At 32.5% G+C, this 20,337-nt stretch overlaps 3 protein-coding genes across 22 annotated transcripts; 2 read left to right on the top strand and 1 right to left on the bottom strand.

The window, feature by feature from the left end:
* Nucleotides 1-2,135: 2,135 nt before the first annotated feature.
* LOC111987831 (CASP-like protein 1C1) lies at nt 2,136-3,683 on the bottom strand. Its single transcript, XM_024019574.2, has 3 exons — nt 3,353-3,683; nt 3,063-3,165; nt 2,136-2,423 (listed from the first exon to the last, which is right to left on the bottom strand). The coding sequence occupies exons 1-3, from the start codon at nt 3,508-3,510 to the stop codon at nt 2,196-2,198; spliced, it is 489 nt and encodes a 162-aa protein (XP_023875342.1). The 5' UTR covers nt 3,511-3,683; the 3' UTR covers nt 2,136-2,195.
* Nucleotides 3,684-4,007: 324 nt separating this feature from the next.
* On the top strand, nt 4,008-9,011 carry LOC111987833 (uncharacterized). Of its 20 annotated transcripts, none has more exons than XR_010627841.1 (12): nt 4,014-4,195; nt 4,327-4,514; nt 4,660-4,719; nt 5,202-5,457; nt 6,023-6,160; nt 6,242-6,317; nt 6,478-6,501; nt 6,595-6,705; nt 7,042-7,301; nt 8,134-8,195; nt 8,287-8,341; nt 8,545-9,011. XR_010627841.1 is itself a non-coding variant. In XM_065770620.1 (9 exons), the coding sequence occupies exons 4-7, from the start codon at nt 5,416-5,418 to the stop codon at nt 8,176-8,178; spliced, it is 240 nt and encodes a 79-aa protein (XP_065626692.1). In that variant the 5' UTR covers nt 4,008-4,195; nt 4,327-4,514; nt 4,660-4,719; nt 5,202-5,415; the 3' UTR covers nt 8,179-8,195; nt 8,287-8,341; nt 8,545-9,011. The 20 variants fall into 20 exon arrangements, 1 of the variants encoding a protein (XP_065626692.1); XR_010627838.1 differs by having other exon boundaries at nt 6,460-6,501; XR_010627853.1 differs by having other exon boundaries at nt 4,011-4,195; nt 6,023-6,317; nt 6,460-6,501; nt 8,269-8,341; nt 8,554-9,011.
* A 7,216-nt stretch (nt 9,012-16,227) lies between these two features.
* On the top strand, nt 16,228-20,227 carry LOC112017195 (protein MAINTENANCE OF PSII UNDER HIGH LIGHT 1). The gene is made up of 3 exons (XM_024049667.2): nt 16,228-16,651; nt 18,180-18,314; nt 19,643-20,227. The coding sequence occupies exons 1-3, from the start codon at nt 16,469-16,471 to the stop codon at nt 20,015-20,017; spliced, it is 693 nt and encodes a 230-aa protein (XP_023905435.1). The 5' UTR covers nt 16,228-16,468; the 3' UTR covers nt 20,018-20,227.
* The last annotated feature ends 110 nt before the right edge of the window (nt 20,228-20,337 follow it).

Below are 20,337 nucleotides of genomic sequence, written 5' to 3'. Positions count from 1 at the left end.
TGTGACAAAAGATTAATATGTGATTGCATTCTATTACAATTTAGTTCATAAACTTTCAATTACTATATCTTATCTCTTAAAAATAAAATTGTTAGAGTTCCATTCAAAATATCCCTAACGAATTCATTTAATTCTAAACAAAAGCAAGTCAAAATATAACAATTGAAAAAGCTTGTAGTACTAAATTGTTATTAGGTCAAAGTCAAACCACAAGGAGGGTAATTTATTTGTCCAAAAAAATGCAAAAATCTATTAATTTGAATGGAATCATAATAGTTTTATTTCAATCCTAATTTTCAATAGTAAAATATAACAATTGAAAATTTATTAGATAGATTGTAATGGGCCTAACCACAAAAAGGTATTACCCAATAAAAATTCACTAATGTTGCTTAAATAAACAAAATTTTCATTCAATGCATTGGAACATTGGACGGAGTACAAGATTGACACATGATCAATTTTAAACACATGTCCTGTTTATGTCACATCCAGTACATTAAATCATGGATACAAGCCAAATCCCTGCCAAAATACCCTAATCAAATCTTCCATCTTGTTGTTAATATATAGGACATCCTAAATCTTCTATATGAAGATTTTGAAATTTCTGTCAACTTGGCCTGATGACACCCACTCACATAGAAAGAAAACAACTTACAAAATCCCACTTTTTTTCAGTACCTATAAAATAGCCTTAGTCCAGCCCAAGGCCCCAAACCATGCATGAAAATATTTCAGTCCACACGTAGCCCACTCAAAATGCACCACAAAAGTTCATCTAAAAAAAAAACCACCACAAAAAACTGTAAAACAAAAATCTCTCTCTCTCTCTCTCTCTCTCTCCCCACCAAAATCCAAAATTTTCTGTTTCAACTCTCAAACTCTAGAAAGATTAGAGTTACCTTTTGAACAACTTAATTTTAAACTTCTTCTATATATAAAGTAATATTATAGTCACAAACTATTTTATAAAAAATTTTACAAGCTATTGGTATGACATTTTACATATCAACAATTAAAATTCACATTAGATCTCACAAATTCAAATAAAATTTTGATTAGAATGTCAAAAAAATAAAAAAATAAAAAATCTCATTTGGTCAGAACACAACAATACAGACCAAGGAATGAAGGAATTTTGGTGCCACTATACCAGCTAATAGTGTGTAATTCAGGAGTCATTACTTAACTTCTTGGCCCAAAGGTCCAAAAATCACTGTACCTAATTATGTAATGTTGTCATGGCCAATGGGTATTCAACATTTGTAATGAGAACCAACACCTCCTTAGTCTACAAAATTAGCAAGGACCAAATTTTATACATGTCTTGGGTTTCATTTTTTCTTTTTCTTTTTTGTGCTAAAAATTATAAATAAAAATAAAATAAAAAAGACCCCCAGAATTTCAATGCAGGGAAAAAAATAAATGTTTGGGTTGCGGTACTTATGGGATTTGGCCCACTAATAAGTGGCATGTTTTGGAGAAGCAAGCTAGATGATTCATTGAGCGTCTTTAAAATCTAAACCCTTTATTTGACAAGAATACGAAATATTCAATATTCAAATAATATATCTTGAGAGATGTTGGTGTAATTTACCCAAATAAAATTCTTCCTAATATTTCTAAAATGATAATAATATGACTCAAAAGAGTAAAAACATCAAAATTTTCCCACAAACTCTTAAAATTCGCACAAAAGGAACTTCCAAGATCCTCAAAGCAACCCACCAAATCTAGAACCACACAAACCCCATTATCTTTATTGTAATTCCTTAATACTTATAATTTTGGAGCATTCAACAGCAGTTTGGTTATTTTGAAGAAATTTGATGTATTTACACTTTTGGTTGTGGTCTAATTGCCTATTTTTCGTAGAGTATAATTTTTTGATAATTTGTTCTTACTAAAGTTCTTGAGTTTGGAGTCCTTAAATGAAACTCAATAATATTTTCAGATTCCTTGAAAGTGAGAGACTGACAGTAACATTGCAACATCATGTAAATCTCACCCAAAAAAAAAAAAAAAAAAAGTGTGTACTGCCTGACAATTTTGTGAGATCAATTTTATAAATAAATAAAAATAATAATAATAAATTGCTTTTATTCCAATCCATAATGAAAAAAATATTGGAGATTCAAGAGACTCTTAAAAAAATACGAACAGATGAAAAATATTATGTTAATAGCATATTGCTATTGCACAAGTAGAGGATTTAGGAGATTGTTGATGGCGAAGAGAAGCAGTATCATATATATGACAAACCCAAGATAGCTAGCAGTTATAGCTCCAATTATATGGTTACAGTATTGTGGAGCAAGCCCACAAATACCTCTCCACCCTGCATGAAAATTTCCATTCCTTTCCAGGCAAATAGCTGACAAGGCAGCTGAATTGCTTGAAGCAAGTAGCACCATCAACATCTAAAAAAAAAAAAAAAAATTATATAATTAAAAAAAAAAAAACCCATTAGCTAAAATCATGTAAAGCACTGTAGAAGTTAATTCTTCCAATATTGAAGAGAATATAGAGCTCTAAGAAAATAAATAAGGATGGATAAAAGGAAGACTATTCAATTACTTGTTCTAATATGCTTAAACAGAGATCTTAATTAGTTTTTTTTTTTTTTTTTTTTTTTTTTTTTTTTTTTGCGTGTGTGTGTAGGTGGGAATTAAAACTTTGATTTCTTATACAATAATAAAAAACTTTACCAATTGAGTTAACTAGTACCTACAATCCAATATGTAGTTTAATTGGTACCCACATCATTCTTAAGACTATAGTAAAGCATTTTTAAAAAACCTAACATAAGAAATTAAATAATCTATAATCTATAATACAAATAACATGAACCAAGTTATTTTTGTTGATTTTTTCTAAAAGATATATATTTTTAATTTCCTTTAAATTCTATAAAAATTCCCTCTAAACCCCCTTATATTAATTTTGTTAAATTATCATTAATAAATATCTATTAATAAACTATTACAATTACCGAATTTAGTACTTATTTAGAAGAAGAAAGAGGATTATATAAAATTGTAATAAAGAAAAACTATTACCGCATCAATTACCACAACTGATCGCCACAGCAAACTTTTCTTAGGAAGAAGATTGATTGCAAAGCTATAAACGCATACTATGACATTCACAACTAGAAGGCACCTATAGCATGCAAATTGTCAGTCACAAGAGTTGAACAAGTAATTATCAAGAGAAAGTATCTCTTAAGCTGGTTTCATTAGACCTATGTCTCACTAAACCCGTCAATGAGAAATATGTCTCATGAAACCGGTGCATACAAGATTTTTCCAATTATTAACTATGGAAGAGTGGAAGTAGTATGACTTACATGTAGCACATCAAATCGCTGTATCCAACTTGAATAGAATCATTGACATTGGAGAAGTGAATTGACTGACGGGCTGTAGCCAAAGCTAAAGCTGCAGAAAGGGTTGCAACACAACCTGTGATCCTTAGTCCAAAAGTACATGAATTTTTTGCAGCCATAGATGGAGCTATAATGAGCTTTTCAGCAAGGGAAAACCTATTTGTTTTCACGTGTACTCAAACCCTTTTTGTTTTCGGCCGAAGGCAAGCTCTATTTTAATTTAAAAAAATTGCTCTGTTTTTGCGTTACAGCCCTAGTACTAGCCTCTATAAATATGCATATTGCACAGTCCTAATACAAGTAGAACTAGAACTTTAATAGCTTTCGGCCACACGTCCAGAGCATTAGAATTGGGCCTCACTTTTCTTATTGCCTGTGCTTGTATAAGTCGGTTCTCTTGGACTCTGTATGCTTTGTGTAACCCAAGCTCCAACTTTGTTGATCCAAGATACTGCAATGCGTAAAAGAACAGTTTGGGCCGAGAAGTAAATACGTAATGTTCAAAGATACTTGGACCTCAGACCAAGTCCAAAAGTTGATCCTTTCAAGAGATTTGTCAGTTTAGTCTCTACCAAAACCATGATTTCTTCAAATTATTAGGAAAAGAAAAAAAAAAATCTTTCATTTGTTCTTTTATTCTTTCTTTTCTTAAATTAAAATTTGTTTATGAGATGATTAAATGAAAAATATTTGTTTTCTTCTTCACATGTCGAATCGTTGATGTGAAGACTGACTTTGAAGTCAAAGAAGAATGAGAGAATGATTGAATGAGTCTAATTTGTTCATTCATGCACAAATTCAAAGGTAGATTGGATTGAATTTTTATATGTTACTCAATTAAAAATTACCAATTAAGGTTTTTCTTTTGGATTGAATACCAATTAAGATTAGTGGATATTGTCATTTTACTTACTTTACCCATTTTTATATAATAGGTTGTTACACCGAAAACAATGCCCAAGTTTTAGAACTTTTGGTTTTTCCAATGATTGGTAATTTTGGCACTTCTCTCTCTGCTAAGGCTGTGGCCTTAGTTCTTGAATTTTGGCTTTGGAGTCCCTATGTGAAATTGAGGCAGAAAGAACATAAAAGTGGAATCTAATTGCGTCTTTGACTACTCCAGGTTTTTGTTTTTTTTTTTGTTTTGTTTTTTTTTTTTGCAGAACTGAACACCAATTTTCTTGCTCTTGTTTGTTGTTATTCTTCATTATGCTTTTTGAGGTTTTGGTATTTAGAAGAACTTCTCAATCATTTGACTTATCATGCAGAACAAATTAAGGCAAAATTTGTACCCTATTCTTCAAAGCTTTCTAGTCATAGACTCAATGGTAATCCTCCTTTTTTTTTTTTTTTTTTTTAATGTTCAAAGGACTCTTGCTGCTTATATGATCTTATCATTTTATTGTGCTTAGCTTCTTATTGTTCTCTTGCCAAAGAGAAAAGTTCTTTCTTTCGTAAACACTAAACACAATAATATATATTGTTCTTGTATTGAAAATATTTTATTTTTTGTAGATAATAAATGAAAACTGAGCATCCAACTACCTTGTGGGAATTAGCTTATTATGTATGCTTTTGGATTATTTTTTATTTTTGGGGTTTTTTCCCTGTTATACATAAGCTTTTGTATTAAAGTTTGAATTTTTCTCCAAAATTTCAAACAGAATTATAGAATACCCTCTTTTTTCTTACTTCTTTACCTACTATTTTATGATGGTTTATTAATGCTAAAAGCAGCAACCAAGTTTAGGTTGGTGTTTTATCTATTTCTCTACCTCCTAAAGTTGTATCCTTTGGTTCTTAACTTTAGGTTGTGCAGCCACTGTCTGAACATTGGATAACATTGAGCACATCCTTTTCTCTAATCACTATGAAGAAGAGAGGCCCTGCATGTGGGCCCCCACTCACGATTATGGAGCATTGCATGATGGATTAATAGAATACATGGAGTTCTTCAGGCCTAAGAGAGGTAGTACGAGTAAGGATGGTTGAGCCGTGACAGGTAAGAGAAGCTGTTTTATCAAATGTCCAAAAGATGGAGTAATTTGCTGCAAAGTGATGCAGAGGTAAGCGAATTCTAGCCTTTTAATTATTCATACCTTATAATTTTTGTCCCAACTTCCAGGAGACTACATAGGAACCAACATCAACATTCGTCTTGTAGATCATTTAGATGGTGATGTGCCACTCAGTTAATAAATTAATTGTTTAATTGGCCAATTCTACATGTTTTTGGGTTTTTGAATATATTTAAGGGTTATTATCCAGTGCTGATCTCACCAAGGGAGGATTAGCTTGATACAGTCCTACTCTTTAGCACTTGCCCTTGATTATAATCTTTTTTAACTTTATGCTTCATTTGATTGGCAAGAAAGAGCAAGAATAGTGAAAAATGTTTTGACATCATTTGGTATTTGGTAGACAAAACTACTTGATTTGGCTTAACACATTCTTTTTAATAAGTAAGCATTTTGTTAAAAAAAGCACAAAAAGGGCACAACCCTAGTACATTGGATGTATACAAGAGATTTAATTTGCTTAATTCAATTATTTGGCTTAAATCATGTGGTAATTTCATGTTTCTAAAAAGTGTGATAAATACCTTGCCAATTTTCTTTCTCAAACTATCAGAAACATGAATTGAGGAGGCAATAATGGATCATAAGAGGTGCCTCACATACTCTAACCCGGCCCAAAAGGATCTCACCCCGTTAGCTGCACAAGTTCTTAAATCCTTCAACTATACCATTGAACCACCTATCTTGATAAGTTGTGCTCTCTTTCCATTGTTCTCTTTCAAGAGCTTTCAATTTTGTTGAATTTCTAAATTGTGTTTAGATGATTGTACAGAGGAGTGTGGCATAGAAACCAAAAGGATTTTCAATGATAGTTCTACAAAATCAAGTATAATCTTTCAATAGATTGAGTAATACACCTCTCACTTCCTTTTATTAATTTTATATTTATGATAACTTTTGTAACAACCAGTTTTGACTTTTCAAAAATTGCTTGCAACATGATTTTTGTAACAATAATAGATTTTAACAGGTGAGTTCTTAATTTTGTAGCTTTCTCTTTTTGTGCAGCCTGGAGCTCAATGTTGTGTCCAAGTAGGTGCCTAAACCCATTTAATCTTACATTAAAAGAATGAATGTGTGACATAATCTGCAAATGTCTTACAAATTTTTATATTTGTTTATCAGTTTACAATTTCAAGTACAGGGCAAATTTGTGCTTGCTCCATTGAGGTGGCTTTTGAGACTTCCACAACAAAGAACCTCTTCAGCAAGTGTTGTTATCTCTACATTAGCTTGGTATTAGTCATCCTTGAAGTAGTCTTTCAATTCTTTTTAAGGCTGCTTAGGATGCCACAATATTTAAAGCCATAAGCAATTACATATATGAGACTCAAAAGTTTACATGAACCTGAGAATTTTATACACATGCAATGGATTCCTTTTTGTGCAGATGCTAAGTGTGTGTTTCATATTATAGTATCAGTTTCCCAATAATATTGGTTCTCTTTTGTAGTTTGGATGGAAGTTACTGTGTCCCTAGTTGACTTCCATTTAGATGAAATACCTTGTTTTTGTACCTAATTCTCCTATTAATATTGTTCTTATTGGAGAATCTTGGAATTTCCCTTATAGGTGATATTGTGAAATTATTTATTAAGGCAAAGTTGATGACCAAAGCTTTGTCCCACCATATGCTCTGTACAAGCAAACTTTCAGAAGCCACGAGAACATGCAATTGCACTGGAATGGAACTTACATATTTCTCACAAATATTGAAGATAAATTGATGAGAATGCTTATGTTCTAGGGTCAACTTCCCTCCCCTGCCCCTCCGCAGGATATATTGATGAGAATGCTTATGTTTTAGGGACATGAATTTTTCCCTGCATTTAGTAAGGATTTTATGCCCTTCCTAGATTTTTAGATTCTTAGTTCTTACTACTTGAAGTATGAGTGTTTGCCTTCAAAATTTCTTAAGGTTGTCCATTGCCTTATGTATGGTTCCAACTGCTTTACTTAAGGTCAACTTTGTGTTTGGTTATTTATTCTTTTATTCACTTTTTTTTGGCCCTAGAGTTTGATATTCACAAATTTTAATTATTTTAAAGCTTGATATAAACCCTGAAAATTCTACTAGTAAGGTTCTATCTACTAGGTTTAGAGTCTTTTTAAATCTCTAATACTTTGTCTTTAGAGAAAAATTTTCAACTGTTTTTTTTTTTCTTCCTTTTATTATTTCCCCCCCCCGCTTCAAGTAGTTCTATTTCATACTTCTTTGAGGAAGGCAGGAAAAATTCACGAGTGCAATGGTGAAATGTCAAATATTTATTTCTATTTAACAACAAAATCTAATGACAATAGAGAAAACATCATAATACAATGTCCTCTTATTTTCTTCTTCATTTACTATACTAGTATCATTGTGATTTAATTGTCTTGAATAGTTCACTCTTTTTTCTCTTTTTGCCTGTCTAGCCTGCTGACCTTACTCTCACAAACTTTCCTTTACATTGACTTAAGCAAGAGATTCATCCTCTGCATGTATGTTTACTGGAGTTGTTCACTTATTAGAATGATGTTGTTTAACTGTTCTTAATTTGGTCAGCATAGTCATAGATTATCTCTTGAAGCTCTTGTTGATTTATTTCTTTTATATTTTTTCAGTTGATGACTGCTATATTACGTTTAGTTAAGATAGTAAAAGCCTCTATCCTCATTTTGCAGACTATTTGCCTCAATGTCTTAAGGAGAGCCATTGTTTTAGTTTAGTGAAGTGGCAAATAGAGGTAAACTATAATATTTTTGAGCAAAATGATAAAAATCTATGGAAATTGGTTAGTATTTAATATGATATTTTAGCTATTTTTTTCTCTACAGATGACAATTCAACTAAGCTTGCAATTGGTCTCATAACTTCTTTTTCTATAAAGGGGTGAGCCTCCATGTTTCTTTGTGTTAAATTTATCAATTTCTTTATATTTCAAGTATCTGGATTTTTCAGTTTAGATTTATTTATTTATTTATTAATTATATCTCCTTACAATGTGGGATGAAAAGTTGGTTTAATGCATAACCATATCTGTAGGTATTTGAAGATAATAACATATTTCTCTCTCTTTTGTTATTATTTGTTAGGGATGTCAGCCATTATATGGCCATGTAGTTCCCCCATTGAATGGTTATCGAATGGAGGCTATATAACACTAAACAGAAGAAGGGATATTTACATCATTCTTGAATCTAGCTATCACAAAGAAGTTGTTGAAGATCACGTAATGATTTGGACTGCTCAGTTTTGTCCTTTTGCAGAAGTATCAGTCGTCTTCAACAGTTTTGGAAGAGAAACAAGGACATTTGAGTTGATCTAGTTATTTCATCCGGATTGCTAAATTTGCAATTCTCAACATGTTGAAATTTGTTGTCAGCTAGGCTATCAAATATTCATTACTTCAAATATCATAATTCGGGTGGCCAACCTTGTGTTAGGTTTTAGTGGATCCACTTGTTGGGTTGTCTTTGCAGTATGAGCTTTGATCAACATAGAAATCAGGGTTTACATCTACCAATTCTAAATAGGTAGGCTACACATTGATAGTTTGCAATTTGGTACTGTTAAAACAATCCAGTGATGATGTGCTACTACTATACATATTGATAACAACTAAATAGGCCGTATGCATGTTTGAAATTTGAGGAAATAAATAATCAAAATGGTAAAACAAAAACAAAAAAATAAGAAGGCTTAACCAGGTTGATTGTTGAAGATTTTCAAGCCCAAAAAAACACCTTGGTAGACTTGAAAGAAAGCAATCAATGCTACTTGGTTACCAATGGTCCTGGCCTGGCCCAATATCTGCTAACCCACATAACTACTTGTCCTTACAAACCTTCAAGTGAAACAAGGTCCACCTGCTCCACAACCACAAGGCCCCAAATTCAGTGACCCTGTAACGGATATAGGCCAACTCTAATAAACATTTTTCAATATTTTTTTAATAAAAAATAATGTTTATATTTTTTTTTATCATTCTCTTTCTTTTTAGGCTTTTGTTAATGAGGCACTGGATTAGGAGGTTTCAAAGGGGTCCACCTACATTGCAAAATAGCAAAGTTTAACCAAAAAAGAAAAAAAGAGATTTGTATGCTACGAGTGATCTTTCAATAGACACTCCTGAAATTCTAATGGAAGCTTAGCATTGCTTGTATCACAAAGTACTGAAATACTGCTTCTCCATGTAAAAAATTTCACTCTTGGATGGATTAGCTTGAAGCCTAGGCTGTAGGTGAAAATTTTCCAAAACATTCTTTAAAACATGGAAAGAGTTAGTGTAGCTATGATCTCAATTAAGTTATTAACATTGTATATTTGGGCTAAATTCAACTTTTAACACTTGGAAGGACTAAATATTTTCATTACTAGCCCATACATGTATAGTGAGAGAGAATACTCTTTGTTAAGTTCAACTGCGCTTCTTGGAATCAAATATTTTATTTTAGTAAAGACTGGCATGGCATTGATTATCAACTAGTAGCTTTGCAATCTATGCCTTTCAAGTTGACTTGGTCAAAAAAAAAAAAAACAAACAAACAAACGAACCTTTCTATGCCTTTGTTGTTTGTATGCAATATTACAATATGATATTGACCTAAACTCAACTTATCTTTGATGGACTAGACGCTTAGGCATGATGGTCATTATTGTTGCATTGAGCCACTAAATTACTTATGTGGAAGACAGAGATGCTACTTGTGCAAAATCACTGCATGCTATACTCTTAGTAGCTTTGAGAAAGTAAGTTGTGTGTCCATCAAGCTTTTCTATCTTTTAAGACAGGATATCTAATTAAGTCATAAGATTCTTGCCGTTTCATTTACCTCTTATTCCTAAAGCTTCATTCAACATAATTGTAATGCATAAATACTTATATATAATATAAATCCAATGCTATCAAATTTAGTCGCTTTAACTTGTGTCAAAAGTCTATGTGTGGATTAGCTTAAATTTCAAAGTTGGATTATGCAAACAAGGCAATAGGATCAAACTTGCACAATGTATGGGAATAAAGCATTAACGATCCTAAGCATATTTTTTTGCATTGTTCTGGTTTGATGTTTGTGTACAAAAGTGTTGAGTTGGGAGTGCTTCAAAAAAAAAAAATTATTCTCCTCTAAACGGAAATATAATATAACGTGTATAAAAAAAAATCAATAAAATTTGTTATTGAGAAAACATAATAAACAATAATAAAGGAAGAGATTTCTTGAATATGATTTGATGTAACCACAAAAAGTTGGAGATTGTTGTTTAATTCAACCCCTTTTAGAAGACTGGTGTGACTGTTTTGTGCATTTCGGGATTATAAATTGCTAATTGGATCAGTAAATTAGGAGAGAGATATTAAGTAATTACAGGATGTGTTCCGGTATCAATAATAACAAAGCTTTTTAGTTGGACATGGCCTGGCCACATGGGTCCATTTGCAATGGATATTTATTATTTAATAGAAGAATAATTTTAAAAAATTAAAATTTTCCTTTTTTAAAAAAAGAATGGAGTTTTAATTTTATTTTTAACACACAGCGAATAAGTTCAAAGCCCAAAAAAAAGGCCCTTTATTATATCCACCATAAAACGTTAGACTTCAATCAGACACTCTCTTCATAAGAGATTGGAGTATTGGACCAAAATGGTGAAAATTTGTAGTGTAATTAGACTTTGTACACCTTTCAATTTTACCTTGGAGCATTATTTATCATACTTAAGCCACCATTACACAAACAAACTTACAACTTTTACTATAATTATTCTCCATATAGACTTCCACATGAAGTAATGGGCGTACTAGTTTTTCTCCACCAATCACAATTAACTACATATGAAGTTGTGATCAAAATTGTGATTTTTTTTTTGGGTGATACTAGATTTTTTGCGTTACATTGAGCTCCCTCATTCGGTATTTTACTCAATCCTAAAGAGTATAAGTACATTTCCAACAGTCACCACAAATTTGTAAAATTTATCGCAAAAACAATAATATTCCTCATCTCATATTTAATATTTTCTTTTTTCTTTTTTAATGAATTATTAGGACAGTTCAAGAACTTGGAATACTCGGGAAATCGACCCAGCTCAAGTTTGATCAAATCAAACTCGCTTTTGATGATTGAAGATCGATATCTATGGAGGAGAATAGATTAATTGGATTTGGAATTGAAATCAAGCCAAGCCACCATAGCAAGGAGCAAAGGTACCAATGTTTGTGCACGACTTCTTGTCCCCATGAGTATTTTGTCCAAAGAAAAAGAAAAGCTTTTTTTTTTCTTTTTCCCTTGAAAACAAGAAAACGAAAATAGAAAACGAAAACAGTTACCAAACATGCCCTAAAGCTCTAGGAAAATAAATAAGGATGGGTAAAGAGAAGATGATTCAATCACTTGTTCTAATATGTTTAAGCAGAGACCTCAATTAGTTATTTTGTGTAGGCATGAATTAAAATTTCGATTTCTTATTCAACAATAAAATACTTTACCAATTGAGCTAAACCTTCTTAAGACTATAGTACAGCATTTTTTAAAAACCAAACACAAGAAATTAAATAATCTATAGTCTATAATATAAATAGCATGGACCAAGTTATTTTTGTTGATTATTTCTAAGAGATATATTTTTTTTAAAAAAATTCTTTAAATTCTATAACAATTCCCTCTAAACCCCCCTTATATTAATTTTGTCAAATTATCATTAATAAATATCTATTAATGAACTATTACAATTATCAAATTTAGTACTTATTTAGAAGAAAGAAGATTATATAAAATTGTAATAAAGAAAAATCATTACCGCATCAATTACCCCAACTAATCGCCACAGCAAACTTTATTGCAAAGCTGTAAACGCATACTATGACATTCACAATTAAAAAGCACCTATAGCATGCGAGTTATCAGTCACAAGAGTTAAACAAGCAATTGTTAAGAGAAAGTATCTCCTAAGTTAGTTTCATATAAGACCTATGTCTCACTGAATCCATCAACAAGACATATGTCTCATAAAACCGGTGCATAGAAGATTTTTTCAATTATTATCCATGAAAGAGTGGAAGTAGTATGACTTACATGTAGCACATCAAATCGCTGTATCTAACTTGAATAGAAACATTGACATTGAAGAAGTGAACTGACTGACGGGCTGTAGCCAAAGCTAAAGCTGCAGAAAGAGTTGCAACACAACCTGTAATCCTTAGTCCACAAGTACATGGATTTTTTTGCACCCATGGATGGAGCCATAATGAACTTTCAGCAAGAGAAAACCTATTTGTTTTCACATGTACTCAAACCCTTTTTGTTTTACTTTTTGGCCGAAGACAAACTCTATTTTAATGAGAAAACCTATTTGTTTTCACGTAGTCCTAATACAAGTAGAACTTGAACTTTAATAGTTGTCGGCCACACGTTCAGAACATTAGAATTGGGCCTCACTCTTCTTCTTCTTCTTTTTTCCCTTTTCTTTTCTTCACTCCTTGTTGGGCTTGCCCAGCCTATGCTTGTGTAACTCATTCTCTTGGACTATGTATGCCTTGTGTAACCCAAACTCCAACTCTGTTGATCCAAGATACTGCAATGCATAAATGAACGTTTTGGCCCGAAAAGTAAATGTGTACTGTTCAAAGCTACTACTAGGACCTCAGACCAAGTCCAAAAGTTGATCCCTTCAAGAGATTTCTCAGTTTTGTATATTAAATTGGGCCTGCTAAAACCATTAACCAAAAAAAAAGAGATTTTTTTTTTTAAATATAAGATACTATATAATTTTTTTTTTTGAGAAACAGATACTATATAATTTTAACTTATGACACCTACTACATAATGATTACTCTTTATCATTAGACTAAGATAGTAATCAATATATCATAAAAGGCGACAGGGGAACAAATCAGCATATGTATTAGCTCAATATGAAAGTTACGTATTTCATATTGAAAAATAAAATACTAATCAATTTTTTTAGCGTATGCCAAGTTGGAACCTAAAATCTCTTGAAGGACAAGAAATGTTACCACCTAAATCTAAAACATTAACATAAAATCCAAGATGTTATGACAGCAAGAAGAAAAGTAAATCTTATCACTCCCTATTTCTCCGTTTAGAAAAGGCTTGTGTGAGTTCTTGTTCTCGTTCTTGTGAGCTTTTTTTTATATGTTCTCCATTTTTTTTTATTTTTTACTTTTTTGCTTTTATCAATCTTATAAGCTAAATGATTCAAGGATCTAATTATATGATAATGAAAAATAAAAAATAAAAACAGTATGAGGACACGAACGGAAGTTTTTTTATGACTAACAACCAAATGAGTGTGATTGCCACATCACGCAAAAAATGCCAGATAAACATACTTGAAATTCAACTCATGGAGAGCAGAATTTTAGTTAAATTTTGCTGTCCAAGTGCTGAATTCAATACTATTCCAAGCATTTATGATAAACTTCAAATATATGACAAAAGAGTAAGCTATGATTGCATACTATTACAATTTATTTCGGAAATTTCTACCCCAAAAAAAAAAAAAAAAAAAGTTCAGAAACTTTCAATTACTATATTTTATCTTTGGACTAAAATAAAATTGTTAGAGTTCTGTCCAAAGTCCAAATATAACAATTGAAAAAGCTTATGATACTAAATTGTTATTGGGTCAAAACCACAAGAGGTAATTTTTTTAATCCAAAAAATGCAAAATCTATTCATTTAATAATTTGGATAGAATCCTAATAGTTTTATTTTAATCTTAATTTTCAATAGTCAAATGTAACAATTGAAAATTTATTAACTAAATTGTGATGGGTTTAACCACAAAGAGGTATTATCCAATAAAAATTCACTAATATGTTGCCTAAATGGACAAAGCTTCTGCTTAGTGCATTGGACAAAATACAAGATCGACATGTGATTAATTTTAAATGAGATACAAGATTAACATATGATCAATTTAAAATATGTGTCGTGTCTATGTCACATTCAATGTATTAAAATTAAGGCGAAAAGCACATTTTAGTCCCTACATTTTAAGGAGATTTCTATTTTAGTCCCTACATTTTATTTTTACCGCTTTTAGTCCCTATCCTGAAAAAGGGTTCCCATTTGGTCTCTGTCGTTACATCATAAACAGATATTGCTGACGTGGCAAATGGCAAAATTAAAAAATATTAAAAATATTTTATTTTATTTTAAAATAAAATAAAATTTTAGTTATCAATAATTTTAAAATAAAAATATTAAAAAATTTTGTTAAAAATAATTGTTATTCATGTTCTTCCCCCCCCCGCCCATGGTTGCCCAGAAAATATTTCTTCTCTTTTATTTTATTTTCTCGGCATCCAAACAAGCAAAAACATATACAAAACTCATTTCCCTTCACGCTCCGCCACCGATTTATTCCAAGATTTGTATATGTTCTTCCACAAAAATCAAACACAAAGACCTTTAAAGATTCTTTCACTCAGATGAAAACCAATTCTTTCACAAACCACATCCATGTGTGTCTCAAGGTTAGATGAAAACCGATTATTTCACAAAGATTTCAACAATTACTCAGCCAATTTTTCACTATCTCACTACAAACACAAAGGACCTTCAAAGATTCAAAACACAAATAGCAACAAAGCAAACCCAACAAAGTAAACCGAGATGTCTTGGGTTTGGCTTTGGTGTCGTGGTGCCTGTCGTGGATGGCGGTGGTGCTCGTGGGGTTTGGCTTTGGTTGAACTAGAGATTTGAGGGAGATCTAGGGATAGATCGAAGCGAGAGAAAGAAAACAGAGAGAGAAGCGAGATCTGGGAATTTTCAGATGAAGGAGAGAGAGGGCGGTGGAGTTTCATAGTGAGAAACGAGGGAAGCACCGCTTGGATAGGCGGTGGTGTTGAGTGACGGTGATCAAGGAAGAGAGATCTGGGCGGAGAAAACAGAGAAAGATAGAGGGAGATAGATCGAAGCGAGAGAAAGAAAACAGAGAGAGAGGCGAGATCTGGGAATGTTCAAATGAAGGAGAGAGAGGGCGGTGGGGTTTGGTAGTGAGAAACGAGGGAAGCACCGCTTGGATAGGTGGTGGTGTTGAGTGGCGGTGATCAAGGAAGAGAGATCTGGGCAAAGAAAACAGAGAAAGATAGAGGGAGGCCTTGCCAATTTGTGGGTATCGAAGCTTTTGAGAGAGTGAGATTGAGAGATGATGATAAGGACGAAGAGGAGGATGGGGAGGTGGAGGATGAAGATGATGATAAGCAGAAAAATTTCTTTTTCTGGGCAACCATGTTCTTAGGGAAGAAGAACAATTATTTTTAACAAAATTTTTTAATATTTTTATTTTAAAATTATTGATAACTAAAATTTTATTTTATTTTAAAATAAAATAAAATATTTTTAATATTTTTTAATTCTGTCGTTTGCCAAGTCAGCAATATCTGTTTATGATGTAACGGCAGGGACCAAATGGGAACCGTTTTTCAAGATAGCGACTAAAAGCGGTAAAAATAAAATGTAGGGACTAAAATAGAAATCGCCTTAAAATGTAGGGACTAAAATGTGCTTTTCGCCTAAAATTAATACACATGGTAGCGCCAAATCCCTGCCAAAATATCCTAATCAAATCCTCCACCTTGTTTTAATATAGGAGGTTTCATTCCAAATCTTCTGTACGGATATGAAGATTTTCTGGCAACTTGGCTTCATGACACCCACTCAGAGAGAAAACAACTTTACAAAATCCCACTTTTTTTCAGTACCTATGAAACAGTTTAAGTCCAGCCCAAAATATGCACGAAAAAGATTACAGTCCACAAGTAGCCCATTCAAAATCCACCACAAAAAAACTGGAAAACAAAAATCTCTCTATCTCTCTCTCTCTCTGTTCCAACCACCACTCCAACCCCAAGAAAGAAAGAAAGAAAGAAAATCACAAACTTTTCCAACAAAACAAAACAAACCCACTTCAAGTTTTCATTATTTTACCTCTCAAAGTGTACTTTCTGAGCTGATATATATAGTTTTATACCTTTAAAAGTTTTCAAGAATGGCCTGTGCATTACAAGCAGTGATAGCTGCAGCCAATACCTGCACTTTCCCAACTCAAAGGTTCTTCAACAGCAAGTACCATAGTGTCAGCAAGCGAAGTTCCAGCCTTTTTTTTACAGTCAGAGCTTCCGCTGAAGAAGACCCTGACTGCAATGATGAAGAGTGTGCTCCTGATAAGGAGGTGGGTCTTCTTTTCTTACTAGGATTATCCTTCACTTCTATTTCTTGCTATTTTTTTTTTTGTCCTTAATCACTGGGACTAACTGCAACTATACCATGTTTAATTATGATTTTTCCATATACTTAAACTGTTAAGAAATTGTGAATTTAATCATTTAACTATTATTTTAACAGTATCTCCTCTTGTTTATGCACTGTCTGGTGTAGACAAATGATTATAGGAAAAGTATTAGAATTCAGGAACTCTGTTTTGTTAAGAAATTATAAGTGATTGAAGTTTATATTTTTGGAAAGAGAATTTAGAAGTAGAATGGATTTGTTGCATTAAAAATTGTTAATAGATGGTCCATTTAAGGAAAAGTTGGCCTCATATTCTGATTTATCTATGGGTTGATATGTTTAAGGCTTGTTTTCTAACTTGTGTTTCTTCAAGTGATTTCATGATTCTGGAAAATGGCTTTTTAGAAAACCAATTTGAATTCAGTTCAGGGTTTTGGAAATTAGCTGTAATGATATTTTTGTGTGTGCGCTCGTCCGCGTGCAAAATGATGGAATATTTTAAGGAAATAGACCATTAATGTAAGATGCCATGCCTGTGTTTGGTATATATATATAAATAGTGCAAAATATATTGAATTAATGTGATAATTTTAGCTATTGTGCTTGATAAAATAGTTGTGTATCTTGTGTACATAATTTTATGATTTTTTTATTATAATGTTCTTATTAAAATTTAAGTCCTGTTTTATCAATAAATAAAAATGAACAACTGTAGGATTGGTGAGATTTTTCCTAGATGTTTTGTTTAAACTTTGTTTCCCAGAGCCATTGCTTCCAAATGTTTGTGTGTTGTTGGTTAGTTGGGGTGGGGGACATGGAAAGAGGTGTCCAGTGCAAAGAAGCAGTTCTTGTAATGCCCTTTGTTGTGGTGCTTGTGTGAGTAGTGAATCACTCATTGCAAAGTAGGGGCAAAAAGTAAGGATCAATATACATGATTGGGTCCAGTCTGCAGATTTAAACTTTTAGATTTAAGGTGGTTTCTCAATATATGTATAACTCTCCAAGTTGCTTACCTTGTCTTGACAATTGTTCTTGTCTAATCTACCTCATGTGCCATTGGCATAAAGGCCTTATGAGTGAATGCTATGTTCCTAGCTTAATAAGGTGGTAATCGATATTGATGTCAGTGCCAAAGTGATGTAGAAAACTCACTTCCTTATAAGATTTACATATTATGGGACCCATACGGTATTTCATGCCAGAGTCAAGATTCACTTTTGTTTTTCGCCTCAAGGTGAAATGGCTTTTTATGTAAAACTTGTTATTCATATTTTTATATTGCATAAAAAGAAGAACCTGTTTATTCACTAATATCACTCTGCCTACTTTCATCAATTGTGCAATTTATGTTTTTACCCAAAATCAAGAGCAATTGATATGCAGGGTACTGCACAAACTAATGAGGAACAATTGGGTATTTATCTTCACTCAACATAATAAATTTAATGTTTTGCTTATGGAAAAATTAGGTTGGGAAGATTAGCGGGGAGTGGTTAGCTGGGGAGAAGACCAGAGTAGTTGGAACATTTCCGCCCCGCAAGAAAGGTTGGACAGGCTATGTTGAGAAAGACACTGCCGGGCAAACAAACATATATTCAGTTGAGGTTGGTTATTTTGGGCTCTTTCTATTTTCAAGTTATTTTTTTAATTCTTTTTTGACGGTAGTAGATTTTGTAATTAAAAACAAAAAGGAGAATTAAGGAGAGAGAGACCTTTATGCAAATATTTAGTTAGGTTTTATATTTGAGGATGATCCACTATATTTTGCAATCAAACAAAATCAAGATGGTTGCCTTGGAAAAAAATCATTGTTAATCAGCAAACATAGTTCTCACACAGTTGATCACTTCTCCCAGTCTGGAAAATCATATTACCTGAAATTTTTCCATTTAATTTCATCAAGCTTGTCATCTGCATGCGTCGAAAGAAATTCAAAGATTTTCCAGGATATATCTGCCTCTCATATTTATGAGTTCCTCGTGAACTGGACATTTCCTTAAAATTGATGTATTTTAAGAGCTTTTAGTTATGGCATAGGACTCTAGGAGGAGAACTGGTTGATTCGTGAAAATGACAAAATCTCCTATCCTCACTCTGCCATCATTACAATTTCTTTCTGAGGCTTGCATTAGAGCATGGCAGTTCTCTTTTGTGATAAAAAAAATGTTTAGTACAATTCTAATTATTCATACACTTTCACAAGGCAACATACAGTACAAGTTGAACTTTTGCAAAACTTTTTTTTTTCAACCTATTTAACATTTTGATTCATGAGTCATTTGATTTGTCTTAGAAGCAAACCCCAAACTTAGAGGGTGGAAAGTGCATTTGAGCCAATAAAAAACTACACTTAAACACCACAAATGTTTGGATTGAGAAACAAGGGAAACCTTTTGGTTTTTGTGTTTTCCCCTCCTTCAGATACTTTAACCCCCTGTTGTTGAAAGATTGGGAGTAAGAAAATAAATAATTGTTAACAGTTTTATGTGAAACTATAACTATATTCACTAATAATCTACAGACCAGGTCTATGCAGAAGGGAATGGTTATACCAAACATACAAATTTTAGTATTTCTAGGCTAACTAGGTTTTGTTTTAAGTAAAACAGTTTGTTTGTAACAATAAATTCAGCTTCTATTGGGCATATTGAGATGACATAATGTAACAGGGTTGACCACAAGCTCTCATATGATAAAAGCCACACAAGTGCTCATGTTTCAGGGCACAGAGTCATCAGTGTAATCTCCCCTTGAAAAAATGAATTAATATGGGTGCACACAGCATGTAGGACAAGAGCCCAATTAATTATTGCAGCCATCTGTTGTTATGGTGGTTCCTTCATTCTTCTATCTCTGTCCTTATTACCTGCTCCTTTCTCAATTCTTCAATTTTATAGCCTGTTTCATCTAATATCTTCTAAACCTTCTCCAGCCTACAGTTTACGTGGCAGAAAGTGCAATAAGCTCTGGAAATGCAGGTAAATCTGCTGAAGGAGCTGATAACTCAGCAGCAATTGCTGGTGGCCTTGCTCTCATCTCAATTGCTGCAGCTTCATCAATACTCCTTCAAGTTGGTAAAAACCAACCTCCTCAAGTGAAGACAATAGAATACTCCGGGCCATCGCTTACTTATTATATCAACAAGTTTAAACCACAAGAAATGATTGAAGCCTCAGTGCCAAGCCAAGCTGAATCATCCTCATCTGTTCAGGTAGATAGCTCTGCAGAGGAAGTACCCCAGATTCAGGTCAACTCTGCGCCAGATCTTCTGGAGCCTTCCACTTCAAGTGTGAGAACCATCTCTTAGGCAATGAAAGTTGGTATAATTTATTGAATTCTAAAAACTAACTGCAGATTTTTCTTTATATTATAAGATACGTAATTTTATAATTGAAGATATATTTCTGCAACCTTTTGAAGATGTATATCACTTTCACTACAAAGATGATTAGCAATACAGTTTTGTTTGTGCTAAAGAACATGTTACATGTCTTATATGTTTGAAAATTCTCTTGAAGGTGCATGTCTATTTGCAAGTTAGAAAATAAGGTCTTGAAGAGCTAGATGTTCAGAATGAACAAACGATAAAGCAAGTAGTGATACTGTAAACAAGAAGAGAAAGGACAT

The sequence above is a fragment of the Quercus suber genome, unplaced genomic scaffold, assembly GCF_002906115.3.
Source record: "Quercus suber isolate HL8 unplaced genomic scaffold, Cork oak 2.0 scaffold_33, whole genome shotgun sequence".
NCBI lineage: Eukaryota > Viridiplantae > Streptophyta > Magnoliopsida > Fagales > Fagaceae > Quercus > Quercus suber.
The sequence above is the reverse complement of the archived record's forward strand: the minus strand, read 5'-3'. Positions and strand labels throughout refer to the sequence as shown.